Source organism: Stigmatopora argus, chromosome 8, assembly GCF_051989625.1.
Source record: "Stigmatopora argus isolate UIUO_Sarg chromosome 8, RoL_Sarg_1.0, whole genome shotgun sequence".
In the NCBI taxonomy this organism is placed as follows: Eukaryota; Metazoa; Chordata; class Actinopteri; order Syngnathiformes; family Syngnathidae; genus Stigmatopora; species Stigmatopora argus.
In genome coordinates, this window is record NC_135394.1 from 10,234,836 (window position 1) to 10,246,643 (window position 11,808).

Sequence of the window (11,808 nt, forward strand, 5' to 3'; positions counted from 1 at the left end):
AGCTAGCAACATGAGTCTCACACACTCGTAACACTGGAACGAGGCTGAGATTCACGTTCATTGTCTTCATCAGGAGATAAACTATCGTAAAATGTCTTGCCTTTGGTTCTAATCATGTTGGTATCCAGAGGAATCATCTTCTCCCGATAGGACATTGTCCATCTTCACCAGGGGTTCCCAAACTTTTTCCTGTGAGGGCCACATAACTTTTCCCTTCTCTAATGGGGGGCCGGTGTCAGTTTGTAACAGAAAAAGTGTGACGATCGTAGGGGAGCTTAAATTTTTTATTATTTTCCAGAAAGCCACACATAACCAAATAACCCTTTCCAGGTTCTTTACAGAAAAAAAAGTCAGGAAACAAATAACACTATTAATGAAATGGATAACTAAATAACCCTCTCTGGGTTCTTCATAGAAAAAAAAGCCATGGAACATTAATTTTCTGTTGTGCCATGCACAATCTTAACATATAAAAGTTCAGCTCAGTTGTCAGAGCAGAATCTCTCTGACACATATGAGCAGTCTCTTAAAGTTCTTGTGTTTCTTCCTTATAATCCTTTTGTAGGTTCCAATAGGCTTGTAGACACCGCTGTTTGCAGCTCTCTCTCATCAACTTCCCTGTGAAAACCACCAAGGAAGCAGGTTGAGAAACAGGAACGAAGTGAAACCGCACCTACACAGCACAATACATTTCACTACCAGTATGGTTGTAAAGATGGATTTTATCCCAGTAGATTTTATTATGATTATTTTGTTTATGCTCAGAATGACTCATTCAAGTCAGAAAAGTGAGCTTACCTATGTATGTTCATCAGTGTGAATTGTGGGCCTGCATCTGGCTGGTGAGAAGTTGAATATCAGGTTCCATTCTAGTTACAGCCAGTCTCAAGCACTGATGCAATTGTTCATCTGTCAATCTTGATCTCATCGGAGTTTTCAGCAGTTTCATGCGAGAAAAGGTTTTCTCGCAGATATACGTGCTGCCAAAAACTGTGGACATTTTCATTGCGTGTTTTTTTATGTTTGGATATGTGTCGTTTGGGAGGGCAGCATAGAAGTTAATGAGACTGTTGGGCTTGAATGTGTCTTTCAGAACATCACAGTTCTGTAACTCAGCCAACTCAAACTGATATGAAGGCTGGGCTTCATCAATGTCGGCAACAAAGGGGTTTTGAAAAAGACAGATTTCTTTTGCATGAACATGTAGTTCAGTGAATCGCACACCGAACTCCGCCTTCAGCATTTCCAGTGCTTCCACGCACTTTTCAGCTGGGAACGGGACCGCTGGGTTCTCTGTCGACAAGTTTTGGGTAGCAGGAAGATCGACAAAGTCGCGCTTTTTCACTTGTTCCAAAAGCAGCGCTAATTTCACCTCAAATGCTTTTATGTGTGAGTACATGTCGCAAATGAGTTTCCCTTCGCCTTGTAGCTGCAAGTTAAGGCTGTTAAGTATTTCCGTCACGTCCGTTAAAAATGCGAGGTGCCATTTCCATTCTGGGTCGATCAGCTCTGGAACAGTTTTGTCTTTTAAATGAAGAAATGCGTTAATTTCGGGTAGCAGCTCGTAAAAACGCCTCAAAACTCTGCCCCGGCTCAGCCATCGGTCCTCTGTGTAGTACAGCACATCTCCGTGCGTAGACTCCAGTTCAGACAGGAATTCTTGGAACTGCCTGTGTTTAAGTCCCTTTGCTCTGATGAAGTTTATGCACGACACCACAACCTTCATTACGGAATCCCACGTCAACACTTTGCAGCACAGTGCTTGCTGGTGAATTAGGCAGTGGACTGGTAGCGGGGTGGTGAGATCCCTTTTTTCCAACTCCCGGTTCATGCGTCGTATAAGACCGCGAGTTTCGCCCACCATGCTAGGAGCCCCGTTAGTCGTGATGCTAACTAGCTCTGACCAGTCCAGGTCCAACTTCTCCATGGTTTGGCACAGTTTGTCAAAAATATCCTCTCCCGTTGTAGTCCCTTTGAGAGTTTGGAGGGCTGCCAGCTCCTCGCATATCTCAAAGTTTGCGCTAACTCCACGAATAAAAATGAGCAGTTGCGCTGTGTCTTGCACGTCCGTGCTTTCATCCAGTGCTAATGAAAAAAAGTCAAATTCTTTCGTCTTCTGCTGCAGCTGGGCATATACATTACTCCCGATTTCTTCAACGCGTCTGGTGATTGTACTCGCCGACAGACTTACGGCATTAAATGCATCTTTCTTCTCGGGACACACCTCCTCCGCGACAGCAACCATACATTTCTTAACGAACTCTCCGTCAGTGAAAGGCCTACCGCTGCTTGCTATCAGTTTAGCAACCCGAAAGCTCGCCCGAACGGATGCCTGGTTCAGCTGAGCTTGGCGATTGCATGCCTCATGGTTTCCAAATGTTCTTGATGCAACACACGGTCGTTTCATTTTTGATTGATAGACGAAGCAGGACGTTTAAGCCGTAGCCCTTCTGTGCGCGATGCAAAATGTATTTAATGTAATCCGAAGAACCGCCAATACGTCTTTCTCGGCTGTTTGTGCTATTATCGACGCGTCATTCTTCTTCTACGGAGAAATTTCGCTTCCTTCTTCTTCTGCGTTGAGTGATACGCAGTGACATGCACCGAAGAAGAAGCGATTATCTGACTTCCGCCATATTCATCTCCTGTCTTCTGCTTGCGAGTTTCAGCGTGAATTTTGACATTTTTTGTGAAGTTTTTTTTTAATATACTTAACCGCGATGTACTGAAGTGGTGAACAATAAAACATTATTGGGACTAAAAGATGTCATAATACGCTGAATATGTCCCCGCCTCAAACGGTGATGTTAAGATTCCAAGCTTTTGTTTATGTTTACAGAGAATAACATTGTGAATATTCCAATTGGCTGCAAACAATGGCTGCGTGGACATTCTCTGACGCCGATTGGCTGTTTTTTCAGTGGGCGGGGTTTTATGTTGCTACAGCTACCCGTCTTTTTTGTCGATGTCGAGAGCGACTGAAAACTGGAAAGTCCCTGACGTAATCTACAAGCGGAGGGTTTCCGGGAGAAACGACTCTGATCTTAAATCGGGGCTCTTTTTTAGCCCATTTTATCTACATGGATTAAAGGAGACTGCTTTGTGTGCATTTTTTTTATTTTAAAAGCGAGCGTCACAGGCTAGCTAGTCAAGACGAGCTAGCTCTTTGTATGGCAAGCGGCTAGCTGGAGGGGGATGTTGTGTTGTTGAGCCGAAGGCAGCCCTCCTGTCGTCTGGGAGAGAACAGACGTCATCCGTTCGTCTTGCAACGACACCGTCGCTCTTAAAAAAACAAACAAACCAACAGAAAAAACAACATATCCTTGAAACAAGTGGGCTGTGAAATATTGGCTTTGTTACGTAAGGGAAGCGACGCCGAGAGTAAACGAGAGATCCAGAAGTGAGTGGGTTCGGACGAAGATGGGCAACTGCCTCAAGTCACCAACTTCGGACGACATGTCTTTGCTTCACGAATCTCAATCGGATCGGGCCAGCTACGGAGACGGAGTGGACCCCGACCTGGAGCCGCCGCCCCCTTATCAGGTAACTTCCCAAGGAGAGCTCCGCGTGCAAATAAGGTACCAAACACCGATTCTAATCGGCTTCGAATATGTCATCGTTCTGCCTTTGACGTTTATGATGAGTGGTCCACAACACAATTTGCAAACGTCGCTTGCCATGCTAGGCGTGGATCCCGAATTAAATTAAAAATCGCCAGTCTAATCCCAACATTTACTGAGCCATTCCTTGCTATATTTTGAAAACTCTCATAGCATCCCACCAACAAAAACTACATAGAAAGTATTCAGTATCGAGCTTTACTATGGGGCATAATAATTTTTCAAAAATCACAATGGGTAAAATGTAACCAGACAATCAAAACTGTTCTCACAACCAATGTGGGCTAGAGGAAATATTTAACAATGATTGTGCACATCGTGCAAATAATCAAAATAAAACAATCATGATTGGAAAACATTGAAATATATTATCTGGCAATTTGTGTTGTTATTGGCAAAGCTAATGTGTTTCTGTATCACATGCCCACACTATTTATTTAAATTGTGTCACATAACATAAAATTCAGCCAAACACAATTAAGATCTTGGGGAAAAAAACGAATAACATGATACTTTAAGTCATATTAAAATCAGCAGGAGGGTTAAAACAAAACAGGAAATGGAAAAAACACACTAATAAAGCAAGTAATCCATTTTGGTATTTGAAAAAATCCTGGACCTTAACACTTTAACCATATTACAATTGTTAGAGAAATAATAAGGATGTGATCTCAATTCGCTCACTAATGTTCTTACTCAGTATGGCTTATTTAGTTAGGCCTACGCATTGTGAGACAGTTCCTTTAAAGACGATGAATGAATGAATATTAGTGTCGTTTGTAAATGGATGACTACGGAAAAGGCATGAATGAATTTTCCCTCAAACAAGTGTCTGATGAGTCTTGCATAAGCTCATGTGCTAGTTACTAGGTTAATATGCTAAGCCTTATCCAAGATTTAAGATAAGTATTTGTATTTAACAGTAGAGTAAACTAGCTTAGGACAAACCCAGTTGCTCCAAAGAACGTCTACATTTCAAGACTTTAATTAACATTAACAATGCACATTTTTAAATCATTGTCAATGAGCACTATAGTCTTCGTAAATGTTGAATTTCAGGTAGAGGTTTACATCATGAAATGGCTAGTGAGTCCTTAGTATAGTATGCTTGTTTAATTCTCTTATGGAGTTCTAAATAAGTTTTTCAGGTCAATGGTGTCAGTAGAATTTCAAAAGAGCCTTAACCAACTAGTTTAAAACTACATTTATAAATGGCTCATTCATAACAGCCATATCCAACATCCCCCAATGCTCCCAGTAGACCACAGCAAGCAGAACCTTCCCTGAGCTGGGAACATGGCACTCATTTTTGGCGTGCTTGCGCAGTTCAGCATAACACGCTTTCTAGAGGCGCCAAGTCCTCATTCGTGCTGTTTCACATTGAATGCGGCGCCTTCTTCAAAGCTTGGCACGCACCGAGTTTTAGTGAATGATCATGTTCCAGTGCCATTCACGGCGACGCTCATTTTTAATCTAGAAAAGCAAATTTGACAGTCAAATCCTGTGCTCTTTTAACCATTCATAGTTATCTAATGCTATACTGGTATGTGGCATTCTCATAAAAATGACAAAATACATGACAATACCAGAATAGGAAACCTATGCATAGCATGCTAGCAGACTAGAATAATCTGCAGCTCATTCTGGTTTAGGAACAATCGTACCTTGCTTGCTACTGCTGCACTACTTAGATTAGATTAGATAACTTTATTCATTCCTTATTCGGGAAATTCACTGTTGCAACATATAGAGGGTGAGAATACAGACACAGGAAAATACATTTTAGACATAAATAAATAAGCTTGACTAATGACTAGATGGCACACGGTCACAACAGTATAGAAAAGCATAGGAAGCTAGCAGACTGCAAACATCTGCAATTTATTGTGGTTATATTATATAGAGTCTTTAAGAATGTTTGTTATTCAACACTGAAATACACAGATTGACAAAGTCGTTGTGGGCGGTGAGTCAAATAATGCTTCCCCATTTTTTTCTGGAATTGACTCATCTTTGCCAAAAGCATTCCTGGCACGGAGTGCGAGTGTCTTTCTTTTGTTGACTTGTTCCCTCAGGAGTTAATTTTGGGCATTCGTCATGCGAGGAAGAATGACAGACATTTTAAAAATTGCCTTTTCAGGAAGTGAACAGAGTGCAATCAAAGTACATATAAAACAACTACGCCCGTCAGACCTCGTTTCTCAGGAATTCAATCATCAGCATCGAGTGAGCACTTCCTTGCCAAAAAGCACATGGGGCTCTTGTCACAAAACATAGAGGAAGGTTCTTTGGAAGAAGGACTGTGCTTACAACTTCCTCGCTTGTGGGAACCAGCCAGGCTAAGTGGATAATATAGATCCTCTAAGCAGAACAGACCACTTAGGCAACCAAAATATTTTGCATCCAATTTATTGATGTCAAGTATGTAGACAAGAGTGGTTCATCACAGATAATAGCTGAACTTCTTGATTTTTTTTTTTTAGGTTATGTATACTGACGCTCAATTCTGGTCATAAGGGCAAACAGCTGGTGAAAGTAGTGCTGACTCATTGCAGTGGAAGCAGACAAAGGCAGATAAGGCTGTTTGCACTAGCATGTGTGGCCTGCGATGTCTCTTGTGCAAAGATGGTATATGTTGCAGCTAGCGTAGTATAAAAACTCATTAGTGACACTGCAGTTTCGGCATTTATTGCTGTCATCGGTAATAATGCATGTGACACGCTCATTTCCACAACATCAAAATGCGGGACAATGCAACTCCAAAAAAGAATACAATAAGTGTCTTGCTTGAAGCTGTGCTGGGTGACAAAGGAGGCTTTTGAATTATGGACCGACCTACATAAAACCGAATGTTGGGCCACCCTACATGCACAAGTATTGACTGGAGATTTGGTTACTGGGAGTCCCAGAGACAGTCAGCTGACTTGCCACAAGTGTTGCTGTTGTTTGCATAGTGTCACATGCGGCAGGTAGTTAGATTGTGTTTTTTTTGGTTTGTTATGACAATATGAGGTCAAATAATCCCAGTGGAAACATTCAAGAATTTCATGTTTGCATGCTGATAGTTGGATTGTATTTCCCCTGGAGAATTGCTAAAGTTGTTTTTATTTTGCTTCTGTCTGCAGTCCAATTTACCAGCCATGCCTGAAATGTTTGGGATTCTTAGACGATAGCTGCCTAGTGAATTTGTTTCCAGCTACATACCATTTCAGAAAGTTAACTATGAGAATCCAAATATTACAGTGTGCAGCACTACAATTATGCAATTCTAAACTCTTGACTCAGGTTATTTCAAATCTACTTTTGGGAAAACACATTAAAACTGTTCAGTCTACAAGGACACTTAGATTGCCATTCTCCGTGTCATTGGACGTTCGTCGTTACTCGTCAATATGGTAAAGCCACAGCACTTCACCAAAAGCGTGTCGACTCAGCCCTCCGCTACACGGCAACTATGTCCCCCTTTGCCCAATTCACTAACTCCCCTCCTTCCAACCCCGCATGTGCTCCCGGTCAAGCCGAAGTTACATAATGAACCCCGGCCCAGCTGACGCACCGCGAAGGGAGAGGCCTTTGCTAACAATAAGACTGCTGACCACTGGCACAGCGGACAACACACATATACAGACCCACACGCACGCTGTATGGCAGCAACTCCCTCACACATTTGCTCGTTTGGCATCTCTCCATCTTTGGCACGGGTGAAAGGACCAAGCTGTTGGGCACATTACGCTGACTCATTGTACTCGCTCATGTTACTGCCCCACACAAATGGACTTTGCAAACTGCATTCAGAATGAATTTCCAAGTAAATTAAATGCGTTTTTACTGTATCTTTTTTTTTTAAAATTTACACCTCCTCTGCAGTCATCATGAAATGAGTGAGTCATTGCTATTTCAAGATATTTCATTTTGGTGCCTTCAAATACAGCATTCACTCATTCTGAAACCCTGACAATTTCAGCAAGTCATACTTTGTTGGACTTTTCTGGTCTCCTTAAAGGCCAATGTTTTATTGTCCTTCAAAATTTTGAACCCTATCCAAAAATGTAGTGAATTGAAATAATGGATACCAGAAACATCGAGGGTGGCCCGGCGGACAAGTGGTTAGGGTGTCTGCCTCACAGTTCTGGAATCGAGGGTTTGGTCCCAGGTTGGTCCTTGTTGTGTGGAGTTCGCATGTTCTCCCCTGGCCTGCGTGGGTTTTCTCCAGTTCCCTCTAACATTCTAAAAACATGCAGGGTAGTCTGGTTGAACACTCTAGATTGCCCCTAGGTATGAGTGTGAGCGTGACTGGTCCTTATGCCCTGCGATTGGCTTATTTTCCTTCTGTATGCAGGAGCAGATCCACGTTCCCATCTACCACCCGACACCCAACCAAGCCAGACTAGCCACCCAGCTGACCGAAGAGGAGCAGGTGCGCATCGCCCAGCGCATCGGACTAATCCAGCACCTTCCGAGGGGTGTTTTCGACCCTGGTCGGGACGGATCTGAGAAGAAGATCAGAGAGTAAGTTGTAACGGAACAGGATTACCTGAAATTTCAAATGTCTTCTTACAAATTTATAATGATTGAACTGGGTAATTTTCGGAGATCGTAGAATGAAAAATAATTTAGGTTGATTTCAGTGACCTGCTGCTTGTTCTTCTCATTGACGGCGATACGTGCCTATTCATTTGAGAGGGCTCGTGGCAACCATTCCCTGCTAATCCTCCCAGTTGAAACAGATTAAATGTCTGTAACTGTCAATGAAAGGTAAAAAAAAAAGTCAGACGTGTGCATTTTTGGTCCACAGGTGTGTCATCTGCATGATGGACTTTGTGTACGGGGATCCCATCAGGTTCCTGCCCTGCATGCACATCTACCACATGGACTGTATCGACGACTGGCTCATGAGGTCCTTCACCTGCCCGTCCTGCATGGAACCGGTGGATGCCGCGTTGCTTTCCTCCTACGAGACCAACTGACAAGCCGCTGCACGTCCCCGCCATACACACACACACACACACACACACACACACACACACACACACACACACACACATACACACACACACACACACACACATGCATAAACGTGGACCACACTTGATGCAAACACGCATACTTAGGCTGCATACTCGTGGACATATCCAGGATTAGTAACCATGAGAGTGTTCACAAGTGGACCTGCTGGTCAGGATTGTGATCGGGAGAGTTAGAAATGAAGCTGCCTTTCAAGAAGCAGCGGACTTCTGAAAAAAGAAGACGGAGACTTTTTACTGTCACATATTCACACAAAAAGTTTGGGGTATCGGGCTTGCGGGTGAACTTTTAGGATGAATCTGAAATGCACTCTCATCTCCGCAGGTAAGCTTATGTAGTACCTTTCTAAAATGTGAATGCACTTGTCTAACTATTTATTGAATAGAGGAAAATATATTGATCCATTTGAACCTGTGCATTTGAAGGTTCAAAGGTCAGGTTAAAGAGAGAGACAACACCTATCAATTACCTTATGTCGACTCGAGCAGAGACCCGTGTAATGATGGGTAGTAATGACATCACTAGGAAGGGAAGGCACTCAGACATGCTCTCATTTGATTGGCTGAAATAGTACCAGCTGGTTATTGACGTTTTTCCCAACGATTACACATTGCGAAAATGAAATCATTTCACAGTTTTTCTTTTTAAACTTCTTATTTTGCTCGGAGGCACATGGTAGAGGTGTTGTCTGTCCCTTTAAGTAAGGGGTGTCCAAACTATTCCACAAAGTATCGCAGTGGGTGCAGGTTTTTGTTCCATCTGATCAAGCATGGACTGTTTAACCAATGAGACTTTTCCTGAAACAAGCAGCACCTAAATGGAATCAGCTGATTACAGATTTAAGACACCAGATTGGTTCAAATCTATCCTCTATATTTGTTGGAATGAAAAACCTGCACCCTCTGCGTCCCCCAAGAACAGGGTTGGACACCCGTGCTTTAAATGAACTCATTCACTTGGCACCTTTTCAGTGCATCCTAAAATTTCCAAGACCAATATCCCAAACTTTTCGGGCAGTAGTGTCATTTTGACATGGACTGTGGTGACACACAAGATGGCCCATCTGCCCACCGTGCTGTCTTTCCTCAGACCGCCTAGGATCCTTGCTGAGACCAGATAAAAGAAGTCGTCGGCCTCGAGCTGCCGCCCATTGCAGTTTTGCGATTAGATTATGACAGAAGCACTCAGTCTTGATCTTTGGCGAGAAATGTCAACTTGATTGTGTTTTTGTAAAGGGCTTCTGTTCGATTTCCCCCCAGGTGGCAAAAGGAAATGTTACGTGTCAATCAAGCTGATGCCTCCTAATCCAAAGGGCCCAAACTGCCTTTCCGACAGGTTTTCGCCTTGGAGGCATCAAGGTAGAGCCAATGTTGATTCGCCACTCCTATTCAGAAAGAACTGATGCATCTGTTTCAGTTCACAGTTAATGACAGTTCTTTCAACACTTGCCTCTATTGTTGATCCAATTCGCTGGTCGAATTATCCACATCACTACCTTACATCGGTTCTTGAAGTATCTGAATCAGATATGCCCCCCCCCCCCCCCCCAACGCTTTTTGAATCCTTACATGCCAGCCCTCGCAATTGGGAGTGAAATTGTCTCTTATGATAACAAAAACATTTTAGCGGGATACCAAATACAATATTCCATCCAGAAAACTCGAAGCCCAATGCATAGAAAAATACATAAATGAAAATGTTAAATTTAAATGATAACTTATCTGTTATTGTAAGCATTTATTAAAAATACTTAAAGTACAGTCACACCAAACGTCCCTCAATACAGTCGGAAATAAAAATAGACTTCAATTCAGTGCAAAGGCAGAGAGCTGGGACAGGTGTATTCAACTACCGAACATAAAATGCCACCTTTGCCCTTTCAAACATCTTACCAGACTCATTTAAAATGCGCTTGGAATCTGTGTTCTTTTTCTATTTTCTTGCGTAGCACAGTTTCAGCCTGGCTGGCCTAGCAGCCCGTTAGGTTTACGAACCCCTCAATGAAATCATGACAGAATGCTTATTTTGTTCTGTAAAAATAAAACTTGTCTTGTAATAGTAATTCAACTTGCAATATGAAATAAAACTATAACTAAAATGTACTAAAAAAATATATATTTGAAACTATAATTTACACAGATGTCAGATCACAACCATAACAGAGCTTTTATTTGGTCCAAAGTTAAGGTAGCAGCGAGGATTCATCGGTTTATTGGTGCCCTCACTCAGTTTTGTGATCCCTAAAACATCGTAGCAAATTAGATTAAAAATTCATTTTAGGGTAACGGGGGCCCTAGTGGCAATACAAGATCACCTTAAGATGGCTCCACTAACCAAAAACACAACAAACACTTAGGGAGGGCAGTTTGATATTTGTGTTGGATTAGGATTAATTTAATGTATAAAATATTCATGTCTCATTCTGGAGCTTGTCTAGCACTGTTGAGAATAGCAAGCAAAAGAGAACTTGCAAATAGAAGTACAGTACTGTGCACGTGAGCTTGGTTGTTTTACTTGGCTTTATGGTTTCATAGGATCAGACTAATTTTTGCTTTGACTTGCGAGGGAAAATGAGATGAGTGCTGTATGGTAGCAGTAAACTTTACTTAACAATACACAGCAGTTGGTAGAATTCTTTTTTTTTTTTATGAACAAAGTGAAATGCCACCTTCAAGTTTACGGTCAAACTAAACCCATAATTACACTTAGTGTATTGAAAACAACTTTGCCTTAGAAATGCCTTTGCTGGATTAATGCTAACTCTTAAATCCAACTGTTATTGACACCTATAGAAGTCAAATATCGGAGTCAACTGGGAACGCTGGCAGTGACTGTGGATATTTATTTCAACATAAGCCAAACATTTAGACGCACAATAATCGTAATCATCGGCTTGTTTGTGTCCCCTGTGAAAAACAACCGATAATATTGCATCTCAGCAGGTTGCTGGCAATACTAGTGTCTCTTTATTTGTATACATTTACTATACTGCCCATCAATAGGAAAGTTTAATCATCATTAAATCGGGATGATTATTTTTTAATTGTTATTGAAAAGTCCAAATAGCATCTCTATTTTACTTTTTAATGGGATTTAAATGGGAAAAGATGCTTTGAGATAGGAGTATCGTAATGGAATGAATTAAACTTATAATTGAAGGCAC

General features: G+C 41.9%; 2 protein-coding genes across 3 annotated transcripts; one reads left to right on the forward strand and one right to left on the reverse strand.

Moving 5' to 3' along the window:
- Positions 1-270: 270 nt before the first annotated feature.
- On the reverse strand, positions 271-2,820 carry LOC144078751 (general transcription factor II-I repeat domain-containing protein 2-like). 2 transcript variants are annotated; one of them, XM_077607074.1, is made up of 2 exons: positions 799-2,820; positions 271-673 (listed from the first exon to the last, which is right to left on the reverse strand). In XM_077607074.1, exon 1 carries the CDS (start codon positions 2,405-2,407, stop codon positions 812-814), a length of 1,596 nt encoding a protein of 531 aa, XP_077463200.1. In that variant the 5' UTR covers positions 2,408-2,820; the 3' UTR covers positions 271-673; positions 799-811. The 2 variants fall into 2 exon arrangements, with proteins under 2 accessions (XP_077463200.1, XP_077463199.1); XM_077607073.1 differs by having other exon boundaries at positions 271-618; positions 799-2,815.
- A 117-nt stretch (positions 2,821-2,937) lies between these two features.
- rnf11b (ring finger protein 11b) lies at positions 2,938-9,431 on the forward strand. Its single transcript, XM_077607076.1, has 3 exons — positions 2,938-3,543; positions 7,960-8,129; positions 8,416-9,431. Exons 1-3 carry the CDS (start codon positions 3,421-3,423, stop codon positions 8,585-8,587), a joined length of 465 nt encoding a protein of 154 aa, XP_077463202.1. The 5' UTR covers positions 2,938-3,420; the 3' UTR covers positions 8,588-9,431.
- The last annotated feature ends 2,377 nt before the right edge of the window (positions 9,432-11,808 follow it).

Excerpts from the sequence above, each read along its gene's own strand:
- rnf11b (XM_077607076.1), top strand. The coding sequence starts at position 3,421 with ATGGGCAACTGCCTCAAGTCACCAACTTCGGACGACATGTCTTTGCTT. Across the intron at positions 3,544-7,959 it reads AGCCGCCGCCCCCTTATCAG|GAGCAGATCCACGTTCCCAT; the intron begins GTAACTTCCCAA and ends TTCTGTATGCAG. Across the intron at positions 8,130-8,415 it reads TCTGAGAAGAAGATCAGAGA|GTGTGTCATCTGCATGATGG; the intron begins GTAAGTTGTAAC and ends TTTGGTCCACAG.
- LOC144078751 (XM_077607074.1), bottom strand. The coding sequence starts at position 2,407 with ATGAAACGACCGTGTGTTGCATCAAGAACATTTGGAAACCATGAGGCA.